Genomic DNA, 22,566 nt, shown 5'->3' on the forward strand with positions numbered 1-22,566 from the left:
CACTATCAATAACCTCCGCCAATCTATTAGCTAACAGTTTACCAATAATTTTATATTGGCAACCAATTAGACTAATAGGTCTAAAATCTTTTACAGCCTTGGGGTCTCTAATTTTTGGAATAATAGTGAAAAAAAAAAGCATTACACCCCTTTGGAATAGAAGAGTGATGAAAAAAATGTGAAATAAACGCCTCAACATCATCTGCTATAAGATCCCAAAAACGCTTAATAAATCCAAAAGTGAAACCATCATCTTCCTACTCATTTGAAATGATGACAAGTGTCCTAAAATATCATTAGTTTTATCTAAATATGACACTAATCACAATTTCATATGGGTAGGAAGATAAGTATGAAGAAAAAGTAGGAGAATATTTAATTTCTTATAATTATTTATGTAATTTTGTAAAAAAAAAATTGGAAGAAGGATATTAGTTGAATAAAGACACCAACTTAAGCCAACTTTCTTACCAATGCATTTAAAGTTTAAACCGCTCAACTACGTAAAGGACATTTTAGTCATTTGCATATGATCTTCAGGGGTACTTTGGTTATTCCACGTCTATACCACTAGGCACCAGTCCACCACATTTAAAACCTCAACCTTCCCTCTCCTGCTTAATTCTTCTGTTACAAGCTCTCAGACATTTCTAGAGAGAGAGAGAGAGAGAAAATGTCGCTGCCGAAGCCGGAACTTGGCGACAAAACCTTTCCGCCGATCTCCAAATGCGAATTCTCCACCGTCAGCCACCGTTCGATTGCCGCCGACCTCGACGGAACTCTGCTGAAGGCGAGTTCCGCGTTTCCCTACTACATGCTCGTCGCGATTGAGGGAGGCAGTCTCCTTCGAGGACTTGTTCTGTTACTATCCTTTCCGATAATTGTAATCGCGTACATATTCATCTCAGAAGCGTTAGCTATCAAGATGTTGATATTCATCTCGTTCTCTGGAATCAAGGTCCGCGACATCGAACTTGCCTCACGCGCCGTCCTACCGCGGTTCTACGCGGCGGATGTGAGGACTGACAGTTTTGAAGTGTTTGATAGGTGTCAGAGGAAGGTTGTTGTGACGGCGAATCCGACGGTGATGGTGGAGGCTTTCGTGAAGGAATATTTGGGAGGGGAGAAGGTGCTTGGAACGGAGATCGAGGTAAATCCGAAAACGAAAAAGGCTACTGGATTTGTGAAGGAGCCTGGTGTTTTGGTCGGGAAATGGAAGAAGTTAGCGATTTTGAAAGAATTTGGTGAAGAGTCGCCTGATATCGGGATTGGTGATCGGAAATCAGATCACGATTTCATGTCTGTTTGCAAGGTTAGTTCAATTTCAGTTTCGATCTCTATATCTATAACGCATATATTGCTTTTGATTTTACTTTGATAACAGCTTACAATTGCAATCAATACACAAATTTGGCTAAAATAACAACATTGAATACGGATTCCTTTGAACTTGATTTTAATTAGTGGTTTGCATTCTAAAATATTAGCTGGAGAAAATGCAATTGTAACAATGACATACCATGAATTTGATTTTAATGCTCAATATAACATAAAGTACTGGATAGAAGCTCTCCCACATGATCTTGTCCTTGTAACATTCACATGGCTTAGATCCATTTAAAAAAAATTGTTATTGAACAAGTCAAAATGAATCCTGGATTTGGTTAGAAGTTTATGTACTTTCATACCAAGTTTATGTTAAAATAGGAATTCGTCATGCTTTTGCAATAGTTTGTTGATAACTAAACAAGAACATGAACATGGAGTTCTTAAAAAGGATCAAAATAAAAATATGCTGGCATTTTGTACATCAAACTTGATTTGATCTAGCAGTAAATGTCAATATAGTCCTAAATGGTAACTGATAACACTAAATTTTCGTTAAAATTTGCTGCTTATAGACACTTTTTTATGTGCTTCCCAATCACTGCATTCAGCCTTTTCATGATATTTATTCCTTTTTGTGAAGAAAATTTTGGAGTTTTACAATAAACCGGTTAAATTTATTACAAATAAATCTTAGAAAAACCACAGTATATTATTTATAATTAATTAATTTGATTGTTTTCCGTATCACGTGAACAAATTTACTTCACAAGACTCTTTAGTATTATTACATATGGTCCCAACTACCTTCATTGTCCATCATGCTTTATAACACAAGGTCCAGTTGTTTATTTATATTTATTTTAATCCTGTCAAAAATTATGTGAGTTTAACTATATGGTAGTATAATAAAGTGCAAAATTGCATTTTGGTCCTTGAGTATATATGATATTTGCAATTTTGGTCCGAAAAGGTTCCCTCTTATATTTTTGTTTTTATTTGAGGTTTTTAACATTTTTTTTTTCTCTTTTCTTGTTGTTCCAAGTAAAATAAAAACCAAATTGCAAAGAGAAAACTTTCTAAACCAAATTAAAAAATCAACTATACTTAAGGTCCAAATTTCTTATTCAATCCTAAAAGGTTTCCTCTCACATTTTTTTTGTTACTGTTCTAAGTAAAATGACTATCTTTGTGATGGTAGGGTATAATTGTATTTTGCAATTTTTGTTTGAAAAATATAGAAGGACCAAAAATGTTTCAAGAACTTTAAATATAAACCAAATTACAAAGAAAAAAACATCTGGAACCAAAATTGAAAAAACCAGCTAGCTATGCTTAGGGTCCAAAATTATAATTTACTGTATAATAAAGTAAAGGTAGAAATAATGTTTACAATAAAGGGTTAATCCTATGAAGTCTTAAATTTCTTGTAATAGACTATAGAGAATTGATTAACAAAAGATGCCTATTTGCCTGTGATATCTGTTTTTTCGGTGCATATTTATGTGTTATCATCCGAACTATACAACACATTAATTAGAATCAATATATTTAGCGTAATGGTTGGTGATCAGACAATCATAAATTAATTTATGATTGTCCCTTCTCCCAAGGGTCATTTATGAAATATAATACAGATTGAGACGTCTTGGTGTTTCACTTTTGTTAGCCGATTGTTAAATTTTATGTTTACCTTATATTATATTTTACTATCGTTACCAAAAATAATTCTGTGTTTAAGAATTTTTTATATTGATCATTTTGATGTCGTATAACAGGTTATACATAAAATTTTATTAAAGTTTAATAGATTTCGTGACAAATTTAGACACTAAAACCATTACACTTGGCAAAATTTTGTATTATAATCATATTAAACAGATTAGGTTATGTTTGTCATTGTATCTGAAAAGCTTTATAATCGAGGTGATAAAAATGAAGTTTGATAATAATAATAATAAAAAAACTAGTTTATAAGCTAATCATATAAAATGACAAAAGAACATTTATGATAATATGTTTCTATAATTAATTAGGGATATATTTAAAAATAATTTAAAAAATCCCTAAAAAGCTAAGTTTTTTTAATAAACTAGCTTATAAACTGTTTTTTGGTTTCTCAAATTTAAAAAATCTCGAAAAATACATTAGTTGGGACTCGTTAAACTCAGTCTAAAATTGACTGATAATTTATTTTATTTTAGTGTTTTTATCGAATTTAGATGGTTTTAAACTGAAATATAATGGTTATACCACAAAGGGTGATGATAACATATAATTGCTTTTATATATTTTACCCGATTTTGAATTAGTCAAAGCCGATTCAAAGTAGGAATGATAGAAAGAATAAATATGATACCAACAAAAAAAAAATTACATAAAGAAATGTAACGTAACAATTTAGCATATATACTATGTCCATATGTAAATTAAATAAAGAATTGAAATACACACAATGTGCAAATATCATATAATACCCATTTTGTCACAACCATGCTATCTTGTTTTAGGGTGTGAAAAATTATGCATTTAATTTACATCTCGTTATGAAAAATTATGTAATTTTATTAAGATGCTTTAATGCAAACATACCCATTTTGTCACAGTCATTTCTCGTGTCTAATTTTATAGATTTAACGAAAAATATTTATTAAATATGATTTAAAAAATATAATTAATGACATAAAAAGATTTTATATATTAATTCTTTTAATTAAACATTTATTTTATTTTATATTTTACAAAATAACCTGTATATTTTTTATTTTTTACATTAAACTTCAATTTTTTTTTTCTAAAAGCCTTATTTGTCCACAATACAGGAGGGGTACATGGTGCCCAAAGACAAGTCCGCCGGAATACTACCACCGGACCGCCTAAAAACCCGGCTAATCTTCCACGACGGCCGCCTAGTCCAACGTCCAACACCTCTGACCGCCCTAATCACCTACATCTGGCTCCCATTCGGATTCATCCTCTCCCTAATCCGCGTCTACTTCAACCTCCCACTCCCGGAGAAAATAGTCCGGTACACCTACGGCATGCTCGGAATCAAACTCATAATCCGCGGCAACCCACCACCAGCACCATCTCCGGGAACCCCAGGCAACCTCTACGTCTGCAACCACCGCACCGCCCTAGACCCCATCATCATCGCCATCGCCCTCGGCCGGAAACCCTTCTGCGTCACCTACAGCGTAAGCAAACTTTCACGTTTCCTATCTCCGATCCCGGCCATCGCCCTGACCCGCGACCGTGAAGCCGACGCCGCCCGGATTAAATCGCTCCTCCAAAAAGGCGATTTAGTCGTCTGCCCGGAGGGGACCACGTGTCGTGAGCCTTTTCTGCTACGATTCTCCGCGTTGTTTGCGGAATTAAGCGATAGGATTGTTCCGGTGGCGATGAATTTGAAACAGAATATGTTTAATGGAACAACGGTTCGTGGGGTGAAATTTTGGGACCCGTATTTTTATTTTATGAACCCGAGGCCGACTTATGAGGTGACGTTTTTGGAACGGTTGCCGGAGGAGATGACGGTGAAGGGCGGTGGTCGGTCGTCGATTGAGGTGGCAAATCATGTTCAGAAGGTTTTGGGGGCGACGTTGGGATTTGAGTGTACGAATTTGACGAGGAAAGATAAGTATGAGTTGCTTGGCGGGAATGATGGGAAGGTGGAATCCATGTATGGGAAAAAGTGATGATTAGATTTCTTTAAATTAAATGGATGGATGCTTCATGTTTCATGTCGTACTTTTATATAACAGATCATTCAAGTAAGATTTTATATAGGAAATGACTATATATTAACATTTGCAAGGTTCATGAGGGTTATTTTAGACAAATGCATGTTATGTTATATATTGGGTTTGTTTATTCTGTGGTGTAACTTAATTGGTGATTTTGCATATCAGATATGACTGAACCTAAAGTCACAGATGAGATAGCCAGAATACCGAAGCAAAAATATTTTATAATGGTCTAAAAGTTATATTGTGATATGATTTACAAACTCAAAATAATTAGACTGAATTTCACCACAATATGAGGCATCCATGAAATTGAAATATATGTCTTAGTTTATTTTTTATATTATTTTTTTTTCAAAATGTTGCCTAAAAGCTTAAATGTATTGTTAGAAAAAAAAATTGTCATGTGCTAATTATTAGTAACTTACAATTTTTGCAATTGTTCAATTCCAATATGAGGCATCCAATAACATTACCACCACAAACATTATACTATATCGTATTATTTTAGGATATATACACTAAAGTCTCAATATTTTTATCGAGTTGACAAAAAAGTCCTAAACTTTATTTTTTTTACAGTAAAGTCCAAATTACTGGCAGTTTTTTGACACTTTTACCATTTTTTCCCGGTTAGCCGGTAATTAGGACTTTTTTGTCAAAAAAATAAAGTTTAGGACTTTCTTGTCAAATCGTCAATTGGGATTTTACTGTCAAAAAAATAAAGTTTAGGACTTTCTTGTCAAATCGTTGAAAATATTGGGACTTTAGTGTATATATCATTTTTTTTGGTTGGAAGTTTAATGGTATGATACTCTTTAAGCATAAGAGTTATTGAAACATTCTCTAATCAGCTAGATCCTATTGAAATCTTTAACGTTTGCTTCTTGTTAAATCGTTTTTTTAATCTCAACAAACCGACATTGAAAAAAATGGAGAATGGAAAGAATGACAATTTCGTTTTTTTTTGGTTTCTTATTTCTCCATTTTTTGGACTGCAAAAAGTCAACACAACCCTGGTTCTTTCTTTCTTTATTAATTATCTCAAGTTTTTTCAATGTCGGTTTGTTGAGATTAAAAAACGATTTAACAAGAAGCAAACGTTAAGGATTTCAATATGATATAGCTGATTAGAGAAGGTTTCACTAACTCTTATGATTAAAGAGTATCATACCATTAAATTTCTAAAAAAAAATGAAATATACACTAAAGTCCCAATATTTTTAACGATTTGACAAGAAAGTCCTAAACTTTATTTTTTTTACAGTAAAGTCCTAATTGACGATTTGACAAGAAAGTCCTAAATTTTATTTTTTTTGACAAAAAAAGTCCTAATTACCGGCTAACCGGGAAAAAAGGGTAAAAGTGTCAAAAACTGACGGTAATTTGGACTTCACTGTCAAAAAAATAAAGTTTATCACTTTCTTGTCAACTCGATGAAAATATTGGGACTTTAGTATATATATCCCTATTATTTTCTCAAAATAGACTGACTCAATAGCGGAAGCCTCACCAAACGACACCACAAATAATTGCTCTCAAAGGTAAACTCAAGTTGTATTCTTGTCGAACAATTCTTGACGAGTTAGACTCGGGGTAATGAAGGGCTGAGAAGACTGTTTATGACAATCATGCAAAGGATGCGATCGATGTAGGGTTTTTTTTTTTGCATCTATTGTGCTAGAACTTCAAAAGGATATAGAGACACTAGAGGCATACGATGTCATGGTAAAGTTAAAGAACATCTAGACCAAACATGTCATGAAAGGTTTGAAACATTTCGTGGCCCACTTATTTATGATGTTAGAGGGTTCTTTTATAACTACTCATGTTCCAAAGATGAAAAGTCATCTCGACCACCTTGAGGCTTGAAGGACTAGGTTTCCCTACTTGAGCCTTACTTGGAAGAGATGTATTAAGTGTCACACCCCGATCCTTGTCGGAATCGATCGAGGCGTGATATATTGTTCAAAGTCTCATGACAACTATGTTATAATATGATTAGATTCAATTAAGTACTAAGTATGCAAACAAGATCCACAACATACAAATACAAATCCAAATATGAACAACATTTATTACATCAAATTTAAATAGTCTTGTGGATTTCTAAGGCACAACCTATTTTTCATCAACTTCATTCTTCAAATCTGCATCATGGGTAAAAACAGGTCAACTACGAGAGTTTGTGAGTAATCTAATTTTAGTAGAGAAAATTGTGAAGTTGAAACCTTTATAATTGGAAATTTGTTTTCTTTTGAAGTCGGCAAACAATTGTATTTGAGATAACGGTTTATAAATCAAAAATTGATTAACAAATGATAACAACAACAATAAGTCCTCACCCTATATATACATATGTATATATATATAAATATATATAGGATGGAGCATCTAATCATCATACACACTCAACCACGTGCGATCAATCACCTTAGCGTCCCAAGGCGGGGTGGTCAACCCAATAGCGCTATTATTGTCCATAACGTACCTCAAGAATACGGGCATAGTCATGGAGATTAGACTAAAAATGGTAATGCACTACAAGTACATGTAGCGTAAACAAACAATAGTTATACAATTAATGACTCACGTATAAATGTCCCAACAATGTCTCAATTGTGATAAAACAATAAAATGAAGTTGGAATATATTAGAACCACATGATACACCCCAAAAGTATTGAAAATTATAAAGTATGGGGTAGATTACTCACTTTAGTCCCAAAACGAAATGCGTGTGTCGTACGATAGACGGTTCGGGTCAAAATGGCGTAGAACCTAATATAATTAATAGTTTTGGTTTAGGAACTGCTAAACGAGAATAGAGTACTAATACAAATAATTAGACACATATTCTTATATTAGATGAATTAACAATAATTCATTTTAATTATAATATTAAGGTATTCATTTGTTAAATGAATTTTAAATTGAATTAATTACTTTGCATAATTAATTTATATTTTCAATTTAGGCCAGATTTTAATAATTTCTTATTAAAATAATAACTTGCCCAATTATAATTATTTACAGATTTTAACAATTATTTATATGAAATAATCATTAAAATGCATTTTTACATGCTTAAATACTTAGGAAAATGGTTTTAAATAGTACACAGTATTGAAAAATTATGAAATTATTAGGAAATCATTATTCCATACAATATTAATTACTGTAAAATTTTTATATTTTTCTGAACTGTTTTAGTATTTATTTAATACTTTAATGATTAAACAACAACAAAATTCGGGAAAAATAATAAATGATTCCCAAAAATTCTGTAAAATTAACCATAGTTTTATAACATGATATAGAGCCCAATGTATAAGTTTCGGAGATTTGTGACTATGGGAAGTATTTTTTATATATTTCATTATTAATTAATCAATAAAATCATAAATAATAGTAAACAGTAATATAAATGCATGAAACTTCATAAATTATGTTTAATCAATATATTGGTCATCCCATAATTTTCTCAGAATTTATTGAATACAAAAAGTATTTTATGTGAATTATTGCCCTACTTTATTGCAATAATTATAGTAATTCAATAAAAATAAGTTATTTTCTGAAAACTTCCAGAACTTCTTATTTTATTGATGGGATTCTGAGAAAAATCAGGTTTATGCATAAAATGAGTTTTAGATATTTTGGTGGATTTAATTTGTTTCTTGTATGAATATGAAACTTTTAACAACATACATTGATGAATGCTTCAAGAGGGATGAAGATTTGAGTATAATAGATTGTTCTTGGCTGGAATATGAGTATTTCTTGGATGAATTTCGAGATTGAGAGTGAGAGAAAGAATAGAGAAGGTTTAAGTGGTGAAGAGAATAATGTGTTGGGAGAAAAAGGAAAGGAAAGTGGATGGGAGGTGTGAGTGGGAGACCATGGGAATAATCTTTTTGCTTTTGGTGGTCTTCATAATTTCCCACTAACACAAGCATCTTTTACATAATTAATATAAGAGTTTTATAAAATTTAATGTAAAGTTTATAAAAATAGAGTTTTATAAAATTTAATGTAAAGTTTATAAAAATGGAGTTTTATAAAAGATGAGTTATTATTTGATTATAACAATCTACTTTGATTTGAAGTTTAATTATAGCATTCAAGTTTGATTCTTTTAAATTTAATTAGAGCATTATACTTTGATTTGATTTTAATATGGTATCATAATTTAATTTGATTATAGTTATAACGTTGTACTATACTATGTTGCTATTAACGTCAATTTATATCGTAGTGTATGAGTTTCGATCCTATTAGCGTCAAGTAATCTTGAGTAGGGTTTGAATGAGATTGCGAGAGGTTTCGTTTGTGATCTTTTTGAGTGTCCGGCTTCGCAACGCAAGGTCCATAGACCCCGTTAAGCCATGATTTAGTGTCCTACACAATCCCGATGATTGTGCAATAGTGTTTTATCGCTTTGGTTCATTGTTTAGCACTGTTAAGGCTAAGGAAAATCAAACACATGAACTTTCCAAATGATGTTTTCTCATTAAAATAGCGAATTATACAGTGATTACATAACGTAAACCCTATCATACAAGGGTTAATGGAGTTGACCGGTTTGACTAGTTGACTTTGTTTGACTTTGACTTGACTGAAATTTGATGGTTGTCACATCATCCCCCCGTTAGAGGGAATTTCGTCCCGAAATTTGCATTTTGATTGGGACTTCAAGAGTTTGGAAAAAGATGTGGAAAACTTTTCGTGGTACAAGAAATTGATTATGGTGAGGAACAACCCTCCTGATGTCACATGATGACCTTGGAAATTTCTTATTGTAACTTGAACTGAGTCAATTTAAAATGAGTTTATTGTTTTGGGATGATAGAGTATTCTATGTGTGCTTTTATACTCTCTGTTTTATCCTTGGTATTACCACTATGAATATTTTATAACGTAGTTAGCGAGTTCCATCATTACGAATGTTTCAACAAATTTTGACGAAATTTGCATTATAAGTCCTACAAGTTCTTTTATAGTCGATTGACGTAAACTAGTCGTATATCATTAAGATTGCAAGGGCATTTTGGATGGGTGACCCCGCCTTAAGCCCACAACCAAACAAGGAACAGGGAATGAGGCGGAATCACACATTCTAAGTCCATAGAATCTTAATGATATATGACCATAATGTTTACACTAGCCCTCATAGATTCCAGGGGCGTAGTATTATTGGGCTAGAAGTAGGAATTGTAGTTCAAAATAAAATAGTTATAGGCCTGCTATCTTCAAACTTGGGCTTTGGCCCCTCCCGATTCCTAATCAGAATGGTCCAATACTCCCAATTCTCCAAGCGACCAAGCGGTATCAAGAAATCAAAATCGATTCATCCCCATTTTCCCAATTCGCTGCCTATCTCGCCTGCTGTTCGTTTGTCGCTGTCTCGCCAAGTCAGTCGCCTGGTCTCACTCTCGCCAATCGTCATCGCCAAGTGCCCAAGTCCCCATTCTCACTTCACAGAAATCAGGTATGTAATCTCGAGACCTAAATCCTGTTCCTGTTCAGATGTTCTTTCTTTTCTGATTGTAAGATTGTTGATTGTTGGTGTTGGCGTATTGCACTGCTGCTGCTGTTTTCTGTCAATTTGTTGCCTATTTATGCGTTACTACTGTCTTACTGAGTTTCCTTTTAATTTGGCTGTCATTTGCGATTTGGCGATTTGCCAATTTGATTTATAAGTTATGAACTTATAGATTTGGTTATTGATTTGGTTATGCTTAACAGCTTGTCAGCTTCAAACAAAACTGAAAAGTGACAACAAAGATTGATTTGGTTATTGTTAAATGAGTTATTGGTTATTGTTCTAATTTTGAATTTGATTTTGTTTTGATTGGATCAATTGTTCCTTCATTTTGATTTTTCTAGATATAATCATGGGAAAGATGAAAACATTGAAAGAGAAATTGTTGTCTGCTTACTAATATATCATTCATAATCTGTTTTTAAAGACATTAAAGGCTGTCGGGCTGAGTTGTAATTCTTTTTCTAGGTGTTTTTGGTGTTTATTTGTAGAAAACAATCTGTTTTTTTTTTTAATTTTAATTTCAGTTTATAATATTTTCGCCCCCCCCCCCCCCCCAAGTTAATTGTTCAAGCTCCGCCACTGATAGATTTACCCTGAGTTGTTTTTTACATAGATGATAAGACTTATTTGGGTTTTGCCGTGTTCTCAAGATTCATGGTTTATATACTTGAATCGATGCTAGTTTTAGTAATAAAAAGAAATTTTGAATTTAAACGTCGAGGTTAGAAGCTTGTACTGATATTTAAGGGGTTAAAAAATAAAATTTTATTAGTTATCTATAGCGACACACAAGTCATAATTTGCATGTGTGAAGACTTGGAGTACTTTCTAATTGGTTCGTGTGTGAAGACTTGGAGTACTTTCTAACTGGTTCATGTGTGAAGACTTGGAGTACTTTCTAATGAAAAGTGTGCTACTGGGGAAATTTGAAACTGGTACGTAGCTTCAAAGTCAAGAATCTGCGGTAGGCATGTGATGTATTAAATGCATGAGGCACATAAGTCATAATTTGCGGCAACATATACGTATATGTGTGTGAATTGAAGAAGAAGGTTACAGTTCAAAGACCATATATATTCATTTCCTCTTTATTTGTTATTAATTACTTCTCCCACTTCACTTATATAAATCATCACATTCTTACCGCAACTTTTAACTTCTCCCTCACAAATGGATCCACCTGCAGATCATCAAAACCCCATAGATGACCTCGATTGGTTTCAGTACTTTGATCATCAAGATCTTTTCAGGTATATATAAACGTCACTCATTACCCCATCTTTCGCACAGAAAAGTGATTTTGTCTATATTGATCAAAACATGGTTTGGATTTGTAGTGATCAAAAAGAGTCTTTCATCGTGTTGGATTTGATTATCTTGAGTTTTTTTTTTTTTTTTTTTTTTTTTGGATTTTTGCAGTGGTGACATGCTCGACCATCATGATTACGAGTTGTCGGAAAAATTGCATGAAGTGCTCGATCAGAACGTTTCCACAGTACTTAACAAAGATCAAAACATCATTTCTAGAAATGAGTTTAACGATTTGGATCCCCTTAAAGACATAAGCTTATGGGATTGTTGGGAGGATGGTAATTTACCATTGGTTAGTTTCAGTGAAGACTGTAAATCCGGTGGTGAGGCTACAGGTAGTTCTAGTGCTGCCACCACTGATCACGGTGGCCGGAAGGTGGCAAATAGATTGAGACCATTGGAGTTTGAAGAGATAGCGAAGTACTTTGAGATGCCGATAATCATGGCAGCAAAGGAACTAGGGATAGGGTTAACATTGTTGAAGAAAAGATGCAGAGAGCTAAACATAAACAGATGGCCTCATAGAAAAACTTAAGAGCCTTCAATCCCTCATTCAAAATGCCAAGGTAAACTACGATAATAACCTTCTATACATTACTCATGCATGTATGCATGCACTTGGTAACCAAAGTTGTTTTGGTATTTTCTAAAATTTTAATTATTAGTTTCTTTATAACATAAACATAGGCCCTAGGCATATGCCACATCGAATCAATTGTTTTACTACGATTTCTGATTTATATTTACATAAACTTAACTCATTGTAAATTTTATGAACTCACACGAAAAATATATTGCATCTACCTAAAAAAAACTAGGAGTTGAGATTAAAGGAGGAGGTAGAGACGTTAGCAGGGCACAAGAAGATGATGGAGAAATTGCCAGGTATGGAATTGACAGAAAGAACAAAGAAGCTTAGGCAAGCTTGCTTCAAAGCTATTTATAAGAAGAGAGGACTTAACAATCCTTAGTCCTTACCTTTTCTTTTAGCCATTTTGTTATAATTAGTGGATTTTAATCTACATTGTATGTGTTTTTCTCTTGATAGATTGATACCCTTTTTAGTTTCATTGTGTTTGTCTATTGATTTTTTTATGCAGAAAATTTTGTATAATTTGGGTATTATAGTTTGTATTATGTATTTAGCTATATTCTAGATTGCCGACACGACTACGCTGACGACTCTATACTAGAGGTCTATATAAATAGACTTATGAATTTAGTAGGAATAACTTGATTATAATCTTGTGATTTGTTCCATGTCTGATCCACTCCTAAGATTCACTCGACATGCCCCCAGTTATGTGTAATTAAAATTTTATTAGACTGTTGATCCTAATGAGTCTACCCTAAGTCCACAACCAAACAAGGAACATGTCAACTATGAGAAACACGCATATGGACTTGTGAGTTATTTGTAAATTGATTAGGGAAATAAAGTTTTTTTTTAGACATTGTTGGGTAAAATAATTGTAAAACACTTGTTGGGCCATGGTTAGGAGTGTTGGGCACCTTTTGGGCTTTCCATGGTTACTAAATGTGAAACATGTAGCACTTGTGTGGGCCCCCACAAAACTAAGTTTTCACATTTCTTTCCCACTTCTAGGCCCATTAGGGAACTTAATAGTCCAATGAGTTGGCCATTTTGGAGTGTATCCTTTCGGATACGTTTGATAAGGTCGGGTATTTTGATGGCTCACAAGTAATGTGAATGACGCGCTTTGGCCTATAGGTTTGGGAACTCTCGCCTTTGGTCCCCAGATAAGCAAACTGGTCCCTCGATTGATTGGGATGTATACGAATGCTTACCTAGTCAGGACTTTCGGGCTACCGGCACCTCCCCCTTCCAGTTACTACGCGTCCATTACTATGATCCTACCCAACTAGAGTGGATGACTTTGAATTTCCTATGAGCTCTAAGGAATACATATATGTATATACATTTTGTTAAACAACTTGAGTATGTGTGTGATTTTCAGAGAAAATGGAGAATATTCACAAGTGTATGCACACATATAAGTGTCAGGAGTAATACGTATGCACATAAGGGAGCAATTAACACACAAAGGTATTCCTAGGATTTTCTAAGTGCGAATTGCATGCAGTTGTGTGTGCATTTTATAAACTAGCATACGAGAGGACCCTAGAGGCTATAGACTAGGTCAAGGCAATTAACCTAATTCCCTATAGTCAAGGGCTCTGATACCAATCTGTCACACCCCGATCCTTGTCGGAATCGATCGAGGCGTGATATATTGTTCAAAGTCTCATGACAACTATGTTATAATATGATTAGATTCAATTAAGTACTAAGTATGCAAACAAGATCCACAACATACAAATACAAATCCAAATATGAACAACATTTATTACATCAAATTTAAATAGTCTTGTGGATTTCTAAGGCACAACCTATTTTTCATCAACTTCATTCTTCAAATCTGCATCATGGGTAAAAACAGGTCAACTACGAGAGTTGGTGAGTAATCTAATTTTAGTAGAGAAAATTCTGAAGTTGAAACCTTTATAATTGGAAATTTGTTTTCTTTTGAAGTCGGCAAACAATTGTATTTGAGATAACGGTTTATAAATCAAAAATTGATTAACAAATGATAACAACAACAATAAGTCCTCACCCTATATATACATATGTATATATATATATAAATATATATAGGATGGAGCATCTAATCATCATACACACTCAACCACGTGCGATCAATCACCTTAGCGTCCCAAGGCGGGGTGGTCAACCCAATAGCGCTATTATTGTCCATAACGTACCTCAAGAATACAGGCATAGTCATGGAGATTAGACTAAAAATGGTAATGCACTACAAGTACATGTAGCGTAAACAAACAATAGTTATACAATTAATGACTCACGTATAAATGTCCCAACAATGTCTCAATTGTGATAAAACAATAAAATGAAGTTGGAATATATTAGAACCACATGATACACCCCAAAAGTATTGAAAATTATAAAGTATGGGGTAGATTACTCACTTTAGTCCCAAAACGAAATGTGTGTGTCGTACGATAGACGGTTCGGGTCAAAATGACGTAGAACCTAATATAATTAATAGTTTTGGTTTAGGAACTGCTAAACGAGAATAGAGTACTAATACAAATAATTAGACACATATTCTTATATTAGATGAATTAACAATAATTCATTTTGATTATAATATTAAGGTATTCATTTGTTAAATGAATTTTAAATTGAATTAATTACTTTGCATAATTAATTTATATTTTCAATTTAGGCCAGATTTTAATAATTTCTTATTAAAATAATAACTTGCCCAATTATAATTATTTACAGATTTTAACAATTATTTATATGAAATAATCATTAAAATGCATTTTTACATGCTTAAATACTTAGGAAAATGGTTTTAAATAGTACACAGTATTGAAAAATTATGAAATTATTAGGAAATCATTATTCCATACAATATTAATTACTGTAAATTTTTTATATTTTTCTGAACTGTTTTAGTATTTATTTAATACTTTAATGATTAAACAACAACAAAATTCGGGAAAAATAATAAATGATTCCCAAAAATTCTGTAAAATTAACCATAGTTTTATAACATGATATAGAGCCCAATGTATAAGTTTCGGATATTTGTGACTATGGGAAGTATTTTTTATATATTTCATTATTAATTAATCAATAAAATCATAAATAATAGTAAACAGTAATATAAATGCATGAAACTTCATAAATTATGTTTAATCAATATATTGGTCATCCCATAATTTTCTCAGAATTTATTGAATACAAAAAGTATTTTATGTGAATTATTGCCCTACTTTATTGCAATAATTATAGTAATTCAATAAAAATAAGTTATTTTCTGAAAACTTCCAGAACTTCTTATTTTATTGATGGGATTCTGAGAAAAATCAGGTTTATGCATAAAATGAGTTTTAGATATTTTGGTGGATTTAATTTGTTTCTTGTATGAATATGAAACTTTTAACAACATACCTTGATGAATGCTTCAAGAGGGATGAAGATTTGAGTATAATAGATTGTTCTTGGCTGGAATATGAGTATTTCTTGGATGAATTTCGAGATTGAGAGTGAGAGAAAGAATAGAGAAGGTTTAAGTGGTGAAGAGAATAATGTGTTGGGAGAAAAAGGAAAGGAAAGTGGATGGGAGGTGTGAGTGGGAGACCATGGGAATAATCTTTTTGCTTTTGGTGGTCTTCATAATTTCCCACTAACACAAGCATCTTTTACATAATTAATATAAGAGTTTTATAAAATTTAATGTAAAGTTTATAAAAATAGAGTTTTATAAAATTTAATGTAAAGTTTATAAAAATGGAGTTTTATAAAAGATGAGTTATTATTTGATTATAACAATCTACTTTGATTTGAAGTTTAATTATAGCATTCAAGTTTGATTCTTTTAAATTTAATTAGAGCATTATACTTTGATTTGATTTTAATATGGTATCATAATTTAATTTGATTATAGTTATAACGTTGTACTATACTATGTTGCTATTAACGTCAATTTATATCGTAGTATATGAGTTTCGATCCTATTAGCGTCAAGTAATCTTGAGTAGGGTTTGAATGAGATTGCGAGAGGTTTCGTTTGTGATCTTTTTGAGTGTCCGGCTTCGCAACGCAAGGTCCATAGACCCCGTTAAGCCATGATTTAGTATCCTACACAATCCCGATGATTGTGCAATAGTGTTTTATCGCTTTGGTTCATTGTTTAGCACTGTTAAGGCTAAGGAAAATCAAACACATGAACTTTCCAAATGATGTTTTCTCATTAAAATAGCGAATTATACAGTGATTACATAACGTAAACCCTATCATACAAGGGTTAATGGAGTTGACCGGTTTGACTAGTTGACTTTGTTTGACTTTGACTTGACCGAAATTTGATGGTTGTCACATTAAGGGCCCTTGGTTTGACACTTGGACCTAGCAAAACTCATGGGCCTGCTCAGATATATTGATATTTGTTAATTTTAGTCTGAACCTAATCTCGATCGAGAAACATAAGCATTGAGCATTTGAAGGATGGTATGATTCATGACATATGTTCAACATAGACATCGTGTTTAAAATGATGAATAATCTTAAGCAAACTTTTCATGTTGAATGCATTCATTCATGAAAAACCTTATCCCCCATTTGCTCTTGTCGTCACTAGAATGTTACTATTTTGTGCAAGTTAAGAGTGTAGAATTATGTGCATATGACATAAAAAGATGAACTTAATAGGTCCAAAGAGAAAATAGTCAACAAGTACATGAAAAGACTTTGTGAGGGATTAGTTAGATAATAATTAAGGGGCAAAAGGAGTTAGGATCCTTGGTGTCGCCTATGACAATAAGGGCGTGAACTCCCTAAGCACCTAAGACTCGTATGTTAATTAGCGTGCCGAGAGAGTCTAGAGTTTGGTTCTTCAACAATTATCCAGAGTACCCATCACTAACCATTAATATGGTGGGTGTCACCCCATCATCACATCCAACCACTAAACATATCACTAAAACATCACTACACATCATTTTTTTAATTAAATTTAAATAAAAAATATAATAAAAACATAGATCTTTTTAAAAAACTATTTTTTTCATTCAATAAAAAAACACATTACATTAATTTTAAAAATACATTAATTAAAAAAAAACATGAAAAGAAAAATTACCAAAAAACATAAAAATTCCATACATAATCCCCCTATTCTTATATTTTGTCCGGACAGATTCTTTCGGTGCGTGAAAAATCTCAAAATCTTCGCTCTCATAGTCATCCGCTTTCATTTTCAATATTTCCAAATCGTTTTTCGTTTGAAACGTTGTTTGTGCCTCTTGAAATGATGTTTGCGAATCTAACATTTTTTGTTCCACCCGACTCATCATCGCCGCTTTGCTCTCTTGTAGTTGGACTTATCAATCAAAATTTTCTCCAAAATGATCGATAATGCCAGATCCTAAAGCCGCTTTCTTTGCTTTATTTCTTCCAATCGGCCGATGAAGAGGTTGCTCATTTTCAAGATCTACCAGATCATCATTGATGTCAATGTGTGTTCAGTTGTCCGATCGTTGTGAAGTTCCATCAGGGTTTCTTGAACGTTTCGAACCGGAAGAGGTTTATGAAGTCTCTTTTAACTCTTTCCCTTTTGAAGCATCCTTCAACTTTAGCCAAAGTTTGAGCTATGGAAAAGGTTTGCGGGTTGCCGTTGTTTTTTCATATTGATCAATGGGCACCTTAAACACATCGAAATCATTTGACCCGCTTTTGTGTAGGTTGCTAAGATTGTTGTAAATTCTGCCGAATTCGCCATTTTACCCTTAAATCACGTCACTTCGAACTAATCTGGTCGGGATTTTCACTTTCACTTCCCCTTAACCGTAGAACACGCTTTGAACTTTTTCCCAAAAACAATTAAAGGTTTGACTATCTCCTTCTGTGGTGTCTTGAGTCGAACCCCATGCTTGTGCTAACTTATCTTCTTTCTCTTTTGTCCCTCTTTCACTTTGATTTGTATGAGTGGTTTTAATGGGTTTTTTCCTTTCTTTTTTTTGGTTGGGATGGTGGTCAAGGTTGTGTTTTGGCTACAAAATCAGGTGAATTAGGGGTGAAAAACATAGTTGTGAAGGTTGTGGTTGTAAAGGTTGTTGGTATACGAAAGAGTTTTGAAATTGTTGTGGAAAAGGTTTTTAATAGGGTGAGAAAGCTTGATATGGTTATTGAAAGTTGACTTTGTTGGATAGGAGAATCACTTTGGAGCAAATTCACAAAACTACCATGTGGTGATTCCTAGGTATTTGCAATGAGTTGTTCCAACACAAAAATGTTATTGAGCTTGCGGTTTCGATAGTTTGATGGGGTATTTTGATTGGGATCCATGGTTTTTGGATTTTAAAAAAATACAAATTTGTATATGTAAATAGAAGAAGAGAAAGAATGATCTAAAAAATAAGTTGGTATGTATGATATCTATAGGCAAAACGGCTGATCTTCAGAGTCGGAGCAAATGCATTTTAATTGGTCGTAATTCATCGTTGGCACCACAAATCACCACGAACACGGACCACAACGGACACCCGGAGTGGTATTCATGGCCATGGTTCATAACCAGCTAGACCACGACGATGTTCGTTATGTATATACCGAACGACCTTACAAATCCATAGATTGGTTGTATGTGATCATCTAATTAGTTAGTTGATCACTAATAAAATAATTTTGTTTAAAGATAAAACAAAAAGACCAATAGACTATAGATGTATTATAATCTTCTGCCAGTCCTACAAAGTAGGAACCAAGAGATTTGTTGAAACCACCTTGTTTCATTTTATTTTACTTTGCTTTGAACCAATCCAACAAACCAGGCGAAATCAGATTAACAAAAATAACAGATAAAAATAATAATGAAAGGTAAATTTGTCATTTTAAATCGATTATGGACCAAAATTGCAACAAAAACATATATCATAGCTGACAATCCAAATGAAAAATCCTTTACAAAACCTGCAAACTAGACCAAACCACGAGATAATAAAATTATAATGTTATCATCATATCTTTACACATCATTAACAAGATTCCCACCAAAAAAAAAAAAAAAAATTAAATATTAAATATGACATAAACAAACAAGTGTAGCTTGTTTTGGTTTCTTCGGATTTTCTTATAGAGATTATACGGCCGAAACCAAATTTGCTTCCATTCCATTTTTCGTCATCATCATTGACCTCCAGTTTTAACTATAGCTTAGTGGTCTCTTGTGGTGCTACCTCTAATGGAGAATCCTCTCCTGTTGCCACCTACTATTGATTCTTTAATACGGGATAAAGGCCCCAACATCCTCCCGAATTTCTGTCATGTCAACAATAATCTAATATTATTTATACATCTAATTTCACCACTACATCCTTCTAATCTTAATCTTAATACTTCTAAATTCTAATAGACTTTGTCAAACCAAACTAACATGATATTCTGTTCTAACATGACATGACAGACTGTGTACTTGCATATTGCATGCTTTGGACAAGGACAAAATGTCAATGGGACAAGAATTACAATTTACTTTCATATATTTGTGTATTATATTTATAGCATCATTTCTTCACATTGCAACTTTTTCGTATTATGTATACTACTTTATGAAATCCTCCACATTTTAACACTCCACTTTCATTTTTCTTTTTCTTATTATAAAATCGACTTCTATTTAATATCTCACACCTAACCTATAAATGAATGTTGAATGGAGAAGGCATATGATAAACAAAGGCCTAGATGCAAGAAATGGCAATCTACTTTCATAAACCTGTGTATTATAGCATCAAAGTAAAATACTTTCATTTTTCAAAAAAAAAAATTCTTATTGAGGCGCTATACTTCGAAAATCTATCCATTTATAGCATTGTACTTCCAATTTTTTTTTCTTATTAAAAACAAAAAAATGAAAGTACATTGCTATTTCATGCATTTAGGTTAGATGTTTCAAAGTAAAATGCTCTAAATGGAAGAAATGGAAGTAGGATGCTATAACAAACAAATAAATGAAGGTACATTCCTATGTATTGCAGATTATCATATCACAATTTACACCTAAAAACATAAGGATAAGATGCAAAAAAATAAAAGTAAGAAAGAAAAAGCAATTGCATACCTCATCATACACCCCAGAATGCCACTTATGATGCAAAACTTGCCATCTTTCTTGTTGCCATTGATGACCAATAATCACAAGCCCCATAACTGCAGCAGAAATAAAAATGGACCAAAAAGTATTCGCCTCTTTTGCATGAGAGTACAAAGAAACCGCTTGTTTCTTCCACCATGTTGCATATGGAACCCCAGATCCATCATCATCTTCCATACGTTTAGGAACATTCAAAACATCTGAAGTTGATGAAGAATCAGAAGATTCAACAGAATCCACCAACACTCTATCTTCATCATCTATGTTTGGTTCATAATGAAACGTGGCAGAATTGTAAATACTCTGCTCTTTTTCTAAACCAGGCAAGGTTGTGGCATCTTCAAAATCTGATCTTTTCCCATAAGACTCTGTTAATTTACTTATGTTCCAGTTGTCTTCATCTTTAGCAGATGATTTCTCCCCTTCTTCTTTAATACATTCTGAAACATCACCATCATCATCATCATCATCACCATCACCGATCTCTGTTTTTTCACGTTCGAGTGGTAGATTCTCATGCTGACTTGGCGGGAAGACAAAATGACCAGACACGAACAATGCATCTGAAGTTCCACTTTTATCTGTGTCAACTACTTCACTCTTTTCATCATCTTTAGGGTCTTTGACTTTCACATCAGGGCTTGGAGCAGCTGCATATGTTGATGCTGTTAGTGATACGACTTCCCAATCAGCTCCTCGTGGGGCAGTTTCCTCCCCTTCCTCTTTATCTGCCATCTACCACAAAATAAGATCCTGATTTTGTATATCCAGTAGTCAATGTTAGTAAAAACGAATGAAACAATCCACTTTCTTCATCAAATATAAATCGATTATAACAAACAGCAATATATATCTATCTTCACATAATCTGTAAATCAATGTCTATTGAATTCAAGGTCATCCTTTAACTTTATATTTGCACATGACTGAGGGATAAAAGAGCTTCGTACATGGGGTTACATCTACATGTATTAGACAGAAATCTATTATTAGGTCAAATTCCAAATCTATTCTCAGCTCATATGACAACAACAGCTTACCAACACCCCTAAGTTGGGACCAGAGCACCATCGGACCTACAGGCCGGATGGTGATAATCTGAAACACTGTTAGGTAAGCATTTATTATCAGGTCAATCTTATTTCAGTTGTCTCATCATTCACAACAAGAAGAAAATTCTAAGAGATAAACTGTCAAATAATCGGCGAGTAGATTTCTGGCGGAGAACAAACATAGATCTAATCAATTAAAAATAACCGACATACGAATTCTTCATCGAAGAACGAACAAGTTGAGTCAACTGAAACTAAAAAATTACACAAAACTAACCAAGTTTTTGAACTTCCTCCCTCTAAAAAACGAATATTCCACAAACTAGGTCAAAAACCTAGATCGCATCACATATTTACACACGATTGAAACGCTAGGATCACGATTAAAGTTCGAGATAGCAAAGCCGATCGATGAAAAACTAACTTATTAACTACATAATGATCAGATCGTCGTGAGCAGAGGTGCAGATGTACTTACAATAGAGAGAGCAAGTTTCCGACTGAGAGATCGGAGACGGTGGGGGAGTAACTCCGGTACCGGCGATATGATTGAAAATGCGTTTTTCGTGACAATATATAAGTTGTACACGATGGTAAGGGGTAAAGAGATAAAGTGAAACCGGGTATAGCCGGTAATGTCAAGAAGATAAGAGAATCCGTTTACCGGCGATCGTCGGTTACTAACGTCGTATAGCGGAGATTCAATAATAGAGTGAATTACAAATGTAGTCCCTAGGCTGTACACTAAGATGCAAAATCTGTCCCTTCAGTTATTTATTTTGAATGTTACAGTCGCTAGATTACAAATTGTTAAACCTTTTCGTTTTTCCCATTCATTGTTAAACAATTCTTGTTAAGAATTTCTTTATATATATTTTT

At 33.2% G+C, this 22,566-nt stretch overlaps 2 protein-coding genes across 3 annotated transcripts; one reads left to right on the forward strand and one right to left on the reverse strand.

The window, feature by feature from the left end:
- Positions 1 to 619: 619 nt before the first annotated feature.
- GPAT8 (glycerol-3-phosphate acyltransferase 8) lies at positions 620 to 5,168 on the forward strand. The gene is made up of 2 exons (XM_079087093.1): positions 620 to 1,312; positions 4,149 to 5,168. Exons 1-2 carry the CDS (start codon positions 674 to 676, stop codon positions 5,022 to 5,024), a joined length of 1,515 nt encoding a protein of 504 aa, XP_078943219.1. The 5' UTR covers positions 620 to 673; the 3' UTR covers positions 5,025 to 5,168.
- A 14,227-nt stretch (positions 5,169 to 19,395) lies between these two features.
- Positions 19,396 to 22,301, reverse strand: ATI2 (mesoderm induction early response protein). 2 transcript variants are annotated; one of them, XM_079087094.1, is made up of 3 exons: positions 22,166 to 22,301; positions 20,603 to 21,388; positions 19,396 to 19,800 (listed from the first exon to the last, which is right to left on the reverse strand). In XM_079087094.1, the coding sequence occupies exons 2-3, from the start codon at positions 21,368 to 21,370 to the stop codon at positions 19,696 to 19,698; spliced, it is 873 nt and encodes a 290-aa protein (XP_078943220.1). In that variant the 5' UTR covers positions 21,371 to 21,388; positions 22,166 to 22,301; the 3' UTR covers positions 19,396 to 19,695. The 2 variants fall into 2 exon arrangements, with proteins under 2 accessions (XP_078943220.1, XP_078943221.1); XM_079087095.1 differs by having other exon boundaries at positions 20,603 to 21,370; positions 22,166 to 22,256.
- Between the last annotated feature and the right edge of the window lie 265 nt (positions 22,302 to 22,566).

This window comes from Lactuca virosa, chromosome 3, assembly GCF_052849685.1.
Source record: "Lactuca virosa cultivar CGN04683 chromosome 3, Lactuca_virosa_CGN04683_v6, whole genome shotgun sequence".
NCBI lineage: Eukaryota > Viridiplantae > Streptophyta > Magnoliopsida > Asterales > Asteraceae > Lactuca > Lactuca virosa.

Coding starts and splice junctions, on each gene's coding strand:
- GPAT8 (XM_079087093.1), top strand. CDS start 674: ATGTCGCTGCCGAAGCCGGAACTTGGCGACAAAACCTTTCCGCCGATC. Junction 1,313..4,148: donor ATTTCATGTCTGTTTGCAAG/GTTAGTTCAATT, acceptor TCCACAATACAG/GAGGGGTACATGGTGCCCAA.
- ATI2 (XM_079087094.1), bottom strand. CDS start 21,370: ATGGCAGATAAAGAGGAAGGGGAGGAAACTGCCCCACGAGGAGCTGAT. Junction 19,801..20,602: donor ATTCTGGGGTGTATGATGAG/GTATGCAATTGC, acceptor TTGACATGACAG/AAATTCGGGAGGATGTTGGG.